The 9,782-nt window shown below is 39.5% G+C and overlaps 1 protein-coding gene across 4 annotated transcripts in view; it reads left to right on the forward strand.

Annotated features, from left to right (window-relative positions):
- The window catches only part of mbd5.S (methyl-CpG binding domain protein 5 S homeolog), a 47,002-nt gene extending 38,106 nt beyond the window's left edge, over nt 1-8,896 (forward strand). For all 4 annotated transcript variants that reach the window (XM_041578602.1, XM_018238767.2, XM_018238768.2 and 1 more), the window contains 5 exons: nt 91-299; nt 437-1,639; nt 4,308-4,381; nt 6,050-6,122; nt 8,061-8,896. In XM_041578602.1, coding sequence (XP_041434536.1) covers nt 91-299; nt 437-1,639; nt 4,308-4,381; nt 6,050-6,122; nt 8,061-8,132 — 1,631 coding nt within the window. In that variant the 3' untranslated portion in view covers nt 8,133-8,896. The remainder of the gene's footprint in view (nt 1-90; nt 300-436; nt 1,640-4,307; nt 4,382-6,049; nt 6,123-8,060) is intronic.
- The last annotated feature ends 886 nt before the right edge of the window (nt 8,897-9,782 follow it).

Consider the following 9,782-nt stretch of genomic DNA (forward strand, 5'->3'; position numbering starts at 1 on the left):
CAAATCTCTACTTTTATATTTTAAAAAATCTACAGTGTGTGTAGTAGAGATACTAACACTTCTTATGTCATTTTATTTGGGGATTTGCAGGTGACATGCCACCAATGAACAATACCTTGAATAACCACCATCTAAACCATCTTCAGTCACTGCTGAGCAACAATCAGATGTTCCCATCCAATCAGCAACAGCAGCTGCTCCAGGGCTACCAGAATCTACATGCATTAAAGGGGCAGGGTCCAATTCCTGGCCCACCTAACAACCTAAACCCAATGGCCTGTTTGTTCCAAAACTTCCAGGTAATTCCATTTTCATGCCATGCTGTAAATATCATAGTGTTAACTGACTTCCTACTAATTTATCCATTTTTGTTTGTCTTCTGTATACGAGTAGATCTTTTCTTACATGTTCATTTCTTCCCCATTCCTTTCTGCAGGTAAGGATGCAAGAAAACGCATCCTTACAAAATAAAGAGAGTCAGATGGGGATCAGTCCACTACCTGAGAACCCAAACACCACAAGACCTCTGTTTTCAGATAAACTCTCATTTCCTGATAAGTCCTGCAACATGCAGCAAAGACCAGAGCAGTTGATCGGTCAGCAGTTGAAAGATGGATTGAGAGATGGAGACACTTCTGTGGATGCTATTTACAAAGCAGTGGTTGATGCTGCCAGTAGAGGGATGCAAGTAGTTATCACTACATCTGTAACAAGTACGACACAGATGAGTCCCATTCCAGCCCTTAGTGCCATGAGTGCCTTCACAGCATCAATTGGTGACCCATTAAATCTTTCGAGCTCCGTCAGTGCTGTTATACATGGGAGAAACGCTGGCAATGCTGAGCCAGAAATGAGAAGTAGAAACACTAGAGGAAACCGGGGAAGAAAGACCTTGGATCAAGGCAAACATTTGATTGATGGGGATGGATTTGACTATTTTAAGACATCAGGATGCAATACTCCTAAAAAGCAGTGGAATGGGGGTCAGAGTCCTGGGGAAGCAGCCAGGTGGAAGTGTGAAGAGTTTTTTGATCACAACGCCCAGCTCAATAACAATATGTGCCCACCAAGACCGGGCAACATGTCCGTCTTACACGCGTACGAAGATGAGCAATGTCAGATTCTCATACCACCAAGGCACTGTCAGAATGAGAAAATGCTGGAGGAGAACTTCAGATTTAACCATTACAAAAGAACTATGATCACTTTTAAAGAGCGCCTGGAAAATACAGTTGAGAGATTTGCACATTTGAATGGAAACAGGCCTCAGCAACACAGATTTGGGGACCTGCTTAGCATTCCTAAACAAGAACTATCTATGGAGGAGCAATCTCCCAGCTCTTCAAATAGTCTGGAAAGCTCTATAGCAAGAGACTACATCCACTACAATGGAGACTTCCATGCCAAAGGCATAAATGGATGTGCCCCTAGTCCTTCGGACACTAAAAGCATCAGTAGTGAGGATGATCTCCGGATTCCCGACTCCCCATGTTCAAATGAGCTGATACACTATAGACCAAGGACGTTTAATGTGGGTGACTTAGTCTGGGGCCAAATCAAAGGACTTGCTTCTTGGCCTGGGAAGCTAGTGAGGGAAGGCATACACAACTCATATCAACAGAATTCAGAAGAGGGGAAGGTACCAATGTTTTCATAATGTCATAAAGAAAATTACTATAAAAACAAAATACATTAATTACTATAAAAACATTTGTACTCACAAAGCAGTCATGGGGTGCATGGCCCAATACCTGTAGTTAGGCAGATATCACTGTGTAGAGAAGTTAGGATTCTATATCAATGGTAGCACATGGGACATGCTCCTTATACACTGATTCGGAGAACAGGGTTCTCTGACCAGCAGTAACTATAATATCTATGGAACAAACAAGGGAAAGTTGTGCTCACCACTAATTTTTAAAAACATTAAGCGGGGGTGCAATGAGGTTGTGACCACAAAATTCACATACAGTAGACAAAAACAAGAGGTCCTCTGCACTCAACCCATTTTAAGGACATTGAAACATTTTGTGCCTTAAGCTACTAAAAATGCCTTACCCTTTAAACAAAACAGGGATTGTTTGTCCATATATTGCAATATATTTAAGCTGGCCAACTACATCAAAGTCATCTCATATCTGGCCAGTCCTACACTCAAATTGCATCTGATTCATTAAGAATTCTTTTGCTTCATTATACATTTTATAAAGGGACAAAACTTTACCCACAACTTACTAGCTGCTTTCAAAAGTAAAACTCCCAAACGTGGCTGCCCTTTTATTGGCCACCAGTGAGATCACCTGACTAGCTGGAAGAGGTGTGAGATATATCATGGAGCCGGCCACTGCTCCTATATAAACTATAAGAAACAAGGGAAAGTTGTGCTCACCACTAATTTTTAAAAACATTAAGCGGGGTGCAATGAGGCTGTGACCACAAAATACATATAGACAAATATATTGATAATGGACTGAGTGCAGAGGACCTCTTGTATTTGTCTATGTGAATATCTATAGAAGCATCGGATTAGATCAGAGTACAAATAAAAAATATTCAGAAGCTTAAAAACACAAGACCATTTGTGCAGCTTGAGAACATCCATCTACTGCATAGTAAAAGCAGGAATTCTGGAGCATTTTAAAGTGCAGCAAGCAAGGAAATGTTATTCTAGAGATTAGCAGAGCGATTAACTTGATTTGATTAGCAGTAGCAGTTATACTTTTTCCCATTAAATTGATAGTATAGTATCAGTGCATAGTGTATCATCTGCACAACATTTCAAGGGTCATTTACAGGAACAGTAACACCAAAAAATTAAAGCGTATTAATGTAATGACAATATAATGTAGTGTTGGCATACACTGGTAAAACTGATTTGTTTGCTTCAGAAACTCTACTGTAGTTTATATAAACAAGCTGCTGTGTAGCCATGGGGGCAGCCATTTGAGCACAGGTTATAAAGTAAATAACAGATAAGTTCTGAAGAATCCCACCGTATACTACTGAGCTTATCTGTTATCTGTTGAGTATCCTGTGCCTTTCCTATCTTTGAATGGTTGCCCCCCATGGCTACACAGCAGCTTGTTTATATAAATTATAGTAGCGTTTCCAAAGCATAAACACCAGTTTTACCAGTGTAAGGTCATTAATTGACTGGATAGGTACTATTCTCTGGCTAACAGTTCTTCAGTAAAGACATGAAGTATAGCAGCTCCAAACTATATATGGTAGCATATTTGAGAGGTAATAAAGTGAGTCTAAACCCTTTAAATCTTTAAAATGAATGGATTAGGAAGAAGTGAGTAGTAGGAGCAGTGTGGTGAGTATCTGCTATGACATAGAACTGACTGTGAATCTTACACAATGAGGAAATGGCTGTATATCTTCACTCCCCTGGATTTGTGGAAAAAAACGAATTTAAGGTGAAGCTGCTCTATTTGGGAAAATGATTGTATTTTCTCCAAGTTGTTACATTATTCCTTTGCTTTCCATGCTGACTCTGCAGATTCCTCTGGGAGGAGGAGTACTGAATATTTTTTTAGAACATTAGAAAAAATGAATGTAAAATGTGCTGCTGTTAATTGTATCTATGTACAGCGTGGGACTGAGGCTCCTGGAGCCCAGTTGAGAACTTGGGGTACAGGGCATACATTAGAAGGAAACGGTAACAAAGGTGACCTATAGAGTTATGGTGGAAATAAAAACAGGGTCATGGAGGGGGCATAAACTGTCTCCATTAGGTTCTGGGCCCTACCAGTACATTCTCTGTTACTCTAGGCCAGTGATCTCCAACCAGTGGCTCATGCGCAACATATTGCTCACCAACCCCTTGGATGTTGTTTCAAGTGCCCAGTTGCATAAAAAACCATGTGTGCTGCCGGACAGAGCCTCCTGTAGGATGACAGTCCACATAGGTGCATTCAAATAGCCATTATTTGGCACCCCAGGAATTTTTATGATGCTTTTTACAATTGATTGTGGCTCGTGGGTAAAAAGGGTTGGGGACCCCTGCTCTAGGCAGTCAGTCTATCCCTGTCTGTATATTACTGTGTTATTGTTACTTCTAATGTAATGTGAAGAGTGTTTCTTCTTTGTGCTATATTAACCAAAGGAGTAAAGAAATACTTGCTGTCAGGAAGAAAAGGGAGTTTTGCTCATGTTTTTTTGGGGGGGGTTATCTATTGAAAGCTGAATTGCTTCTCCTTCCCATTGATAAAGAGAACAGGGGAAGAGAGCTCAACTTCCCTGGCAGTGTTTGCTTGTTCCAGGTCTGGGTAACTTACTTTGCTGTCCATACTTTCCTCCAGGTGGATCCTGAGAAGCTGAAGACGCTAACAGAAGGCTTGGAGGCTTACAGCCGGGCTCAGAAAAGGAACAGGAAGTAAGGATACCACTTTAATTCCATCTGTAGACAGGGATTAGTGTGCCTTATGCTATGTAGTATGGAACTGACATACAACATGCACATAGCTTATTCTACTCTGCCAGCCAGAGTAACACTGTGTTATTGTACACTATCAGCCAGAGTAACACTGTGTTATTGTACACTATCAGCCGGAGTAACACTGTGTTATTGTACACTATCAGCCGGAGTAACACTGTGTTATTGTAAACTATCAGCCGGAGTAACACTGTGTTATTGTACACTATCAGCCGGAGTAACACTGTGTTACTGTACACTATCAGCCGGAGTAACACTGTGTTATTGTACACTATCAGCCGGAGTAACACTGTGTTATTGTACACTATCGGCCAGAGTAACACTGTGTTATTGTACACTATCGGCCAGAGTAACACTGTGTTATTGTACACTTATCAGCCGGAGTAACACTGTGTTACTGTACACTATCAGCCGGAGTAACACTGTGTTACTGTACACTATCAGCCGGAGTAACACTGTGTTATTGAGTAACACAGTTATTGAGTAACACTGTGTTATTGTACACTATCAGCCAGAGTAACACTTTGTTGTTGCACACCAGGAGTGCCCATACTTTACTAATGCGAGGTGTACCTTTTTAGTGGTGATGTCCCCTTATGATCTATAACCGTTAAACATTATTCTCATTCTGTTTAAAATAACATAAATAAAACATCAAATAAAAAATAAAATCAATATTAACTGAGAAAATGTATATTGCTATATTTAACAAGCATGTAACCTTAATGTAATTAATAAATAAATTCAGCAAAACAAAATGACAGTTCCTGTCATTTAGTTGGAAGGCAGAAATAGAATGCTCTGTTTAGAGAAGGGACAAGTAGAATAATGAAGGTGTGGGAAGATCTGAGAGGCTTGCCCAACTGGGGTTTCCTTCAATGCATAAAGATTTAAATCCCAGGCAAGTGCAGGTTGTTCTCAGTGGGACAAAGCAGATATAGGGCTGCTCCCAACTAGTTAATTGAAGTTAAGGCTTAAGAAAGAATGTTTCAGTATCACTTACATTTGTACTTTATAGTATGAAGACTTACCCCCAAAAGATGTATTTATATGATATTGTCCCATTAGTCTTATTGGAGAAGTAAAGCATTAGGATTCTGTAACAGCTCAAGACCATCACAGCCCCTCAGCAGGGAATACTTGTGCCTCCAAAGATGTCCCTAATAACTCCCCGTCTTCTTTTCTGTTGAATCACTGCACTTGTATAATACAGTATATGATATGTCATGATTCAAGGCTTATTAATAAATCAGACTCACATTCTACGACAGCTCCAGTTTTAACATTAGCCTCTCTGACAGATGTAACCACACTTTCCTCATCTCTATGTCACTTATTAGCAGCCCAGAGCACCCTGAGCTTGTGCACTTCCACTGACACAAAAGCTGCTCGAGCAAGATGGGGAGCTGCTGTGGACAAATTTAAAGGCCTGGATCATAACTGTTATTGTACTGGTCTGGTATATAAAATACAGCCGTATCCATTTATTTATTTCTCGGCCATAGGCAAAACAGTCTTTCTCTCTTTCATCCTTATTGTAGTACCAAATGTATGAAAATGCTGGAGTCTATAACAGGCATTAACCCTTTCTATTCTGTTTTCCTGCAGAAGTGGGACACTAAATAACCATTTAGAAGCTGCTATACATGAGGCCATGAGTGAGTTGGACAAGATGTCTACGGTAAGTTACACCTGCTTTTACTTAATTTTGTATGGGGTTGATGCGGGACTAGAACCCAAACTTAACTAAATAAACTTAATTTATTTAGCAACAGACTGAAGTTTCGGCTGATTTCTCAGCCTTTCTCAAAAGTCACTTGAGGAGTCAGCCGAAACGGCAGTCTGTTGCTAAATAAATTAAGTTTATTTTTTAAGAGAGAGAGAGAGACAAATACAAGAGTCCTCTGCACTCAACCCATTATCAATATATTTAGGACATTGAGACATTTTGTGCATACTGCTACTGAAAAAATGCCTTACCCTTTAAACAAAACAGGGATTGTATTTCCATATATTGCAATATATTTAAGCTGGCCAACTACGTCAAAGTCATCCCATCAGTTAATAGTGCTACTCCAGCAGAATTCTGCACTGAAATCCATTTCTCAAAAGAGTAAACATATTTTTTTATATTCAATTTTGAAATCTGACATGGGGCTAGACATTTTGTCAATTTGCCCCAGGTCATGTGACTTGTGCCTGCACTTTAGAAGAGAAATGCTTTCTGGCAGGCTGCTGTTTTTCCTTCTCAATGTAACTTAATGTGTCTCAGTGGGACATGGGTTTTTACTATTGAGTGTTGTTCTTATATCTACCAGGCAGTTGTTATCTTGTGTTAGGGAGCTGCTATCTGGTTACCTTACCATTGTTCTTTTGTTTGGCTGCTGGGGGGGGGGGAAGGGAGGGGGGTAATATTACTCCAACTTGCAGTACAGCAGTAAAGAGTGATTGACGTTTATCAGAGCAGAAGTCACATGGCTTGGGGCAGCTGGGAAAATGACAATATGTCTAGCCCCATGTCAGATTTCAAAATTGAATATAAAAAAATCTGTTTGCTCTTTTGAGAAATAGATTTCAGTGCAGAATTCTGCTGGAGCAGCACTATTAACTGATTCATTTTGAAAAAAAAATTTTTCCCATGACAGTATCCCTTTAATTTAATCTGAATGGTTAGTGGCAGGTCGAAAAATTAGGACGTCTGACCATTCATCGGATACAAGGCTAAAATCTGCATGTCTATGACCAGCATAAGAGTTTCAATATTATCTTGGGTTACTAGATCTAGGGGGAAACACTGCACCTATTGGTACATTGCACCATTGCACCCCAAATTCCATAATATTTATTTCTAAGGAAGAATTTATGTGCCCGGTAGAGTGACCAATGAGTCAATACAAATGATTACTGAATGGTTTATGGCCACCTTTAGAATTGACAATCCCTTTCCACGGTGACCACCTCCGCCCAGGAGCACATTTAATAGCAGATGTCTTTGAAATTTGCCTCAGATCTGTGAGTGCATGGGTGCTATATATTGGACCAATCAAGTCAGGTTTGACTGGAATAGAATCAATCATTATGAACATGTGACCTCAAGCAGTATTTCTGTAGAAAACACTGGTGGTTACTTAGGGTTCCTTAGACAGACATGCCCATTCTAAAGGCCTACCGTTTCATGATCTGCTCATTCTGCCGGACTTCTGAATAAAAACATCTCCCATGTAATTTAAGTGGGTGGCCATTTGGAACCACCTGTGCTCTTTAGGAACCCAACTGAATGAGCAGATTTTCTCTGGGTGTATATGGACTAGATGACGTATAGCCCTGGTTGCAAACAAAAGCCATGACTATCCTTATAAACAGTGAGTACTGATGTCATCAGTTATAAGCGGTAGTGGAGTAGTGATGTCATTTCTGTCACAAGACTCACTGAAACTTGTGTATTATAATAAATAAAGTACCCCCTGTTGCAAAATATGAGGATATTAGTTACCTTGGAGTTCCATGACCTATAAAACCACTTATGAAACTTATAATCGCCTTATAATTTACAAGAGGGGGTGTTTATTTATACATATATATATATAATTTTTTTTCTTTGCTTTCTTATCCTTTCTAGATGCATCAGATTCCACAGAGGGACAGACAGCTGAAGCCTCCCAAACCCAAGAGAAGAAAGATATCTAGATAACATTGAATGTGGAGGAAACCATGCACATATATGTGTATATAGGCACTGATATTAATATATGTATATCAATATTTCTATGATGACTTATAGATATCACCTCCTGGTGTATAGTGAAACAGTGGTACATATTTTTGCATTTAGGCAAACAGGGCTTAAGCCAATCAAGATCGAAAGAAAACACAAATCGGGATCGAAGATGTTTTGGGTTCTTTGTTTTTTTTAAAAATATGACGCTACAGTTGTGAGTTTCAAACGAGTCCTGATGTTTCTGATACATTTTCCATCTGTATATAGAGAAAAAGAGAAGAAGAATCTAGAAATGTCACGGCGAGAACCTGAAATGTAAATAATGTACCATATGGTCACGTAATTAATGCACACTTTAACTTCTCTTGTACAATAACAGTGTACAAAGGTTTCTTTGGGTTTCTAATGAACACAAATCAGGATGTTAGTCTATATTAAAAAATAAAATATATATATATATCTAGAGCGCTTAAAGCAACAACAAAAACCCTGATACAGCCTAACTGTTTTTATATGGTAATATTTGCTGTTTTTTTATAATGAACAGCAGAGGACAGGCATGATTATGGAATAATCTGACTTCTGACGCATTCATTTCATGCAAATGAACCTCGCCTTGAAGCGTTGTACTTCAGATTCAGGTCTCTGTAGAATAGTGAAATCTTGCAGAATCCTATTGTGAACTATTGCATGTCAACTGCTCCTTGATCAAATGGCAATAATTTTATTCCATAGTTTCTCCATTGTCTTTTTTTTTTTCTTGTCCTTGTTGCAGGGATATTAAACACATGACTTTTAAGCGGTTGCAGACTACAAATCCCAGAATCCTGAAGGAACCTCACAAAGAGTTATTGGGGATGGCAGGTGTTGCAGTTAACTGATGTTTGATGGCAATAAATGTCATATCTGTGTTTTAGAAGCCCATGTTATAGGGCCACACCAAACTCTGCTACTGGTAAACGAGAAAAGAATAGGGATCCGCTAAATCCATCATGACATTAAATATCCAAATCCTAATTTGAATATCAAAAAGGGAATCCATTGTAAAAAAAAATTGTCACATTCCCAAAGCTTTAAAATCACATAACTTTAAGGAAAGAGACACACGTGGACATTCGGGGAGATTAGTCGCCCGGCGACAAATCACCTCTTCGGCAGCGAATCTCCCTGAACTGACTTCCCACTGGCTAGAATCTAAATCACCTGCGGGATAGAACTCGGATCGCTTCATTTTCAGAAGTCGCCCGAAGTTCTCTCATGATGAAACTTTAGGCCACTTCAGAAAAAAAAAAGTGCTCCAAGTGCCATCCTGCTGGGGAGATTAGTCGCCCGAAGAAGAGGCGATTTGTTGCCGAGCCTCTAAATCTCCCCGAATCTCCACGTGTGTCTCTGCCCTTAGGGCAATGACATGTCACCCGTGAATTGTCATGGCTAAAAATACTCAATACTAATCACTTAAGAATGCGTTTCTATGTATTTTTCAGCAGTTGTTTCTGGTGTTTTGTAGCCGTGACAAATAGCACTGTGTGTTATTGCCCTAATGGTTTGGCAAAAATGTTTGGATTTGACTGAATCCCAAACTGTATCCAGAATTTGCTGCTTGTTTGTTGTAGCAGTGTTGTA

The sequence above is a fragment of the Xenopus laevis genome, chromosome 9_10S (assembly GCF_017654675.1).
Source record: "Xenopus laevis strain J_2021 chromosome 9_10S, Xenopus_laevis_v10.1, whole genome shotgun sequence".
Taxonomy (NCBI): Eukaryota; Metazoa; Chordata; class Amphibia; order Anura; family Pipidae; genus Xenopus; species Xenopus laevis.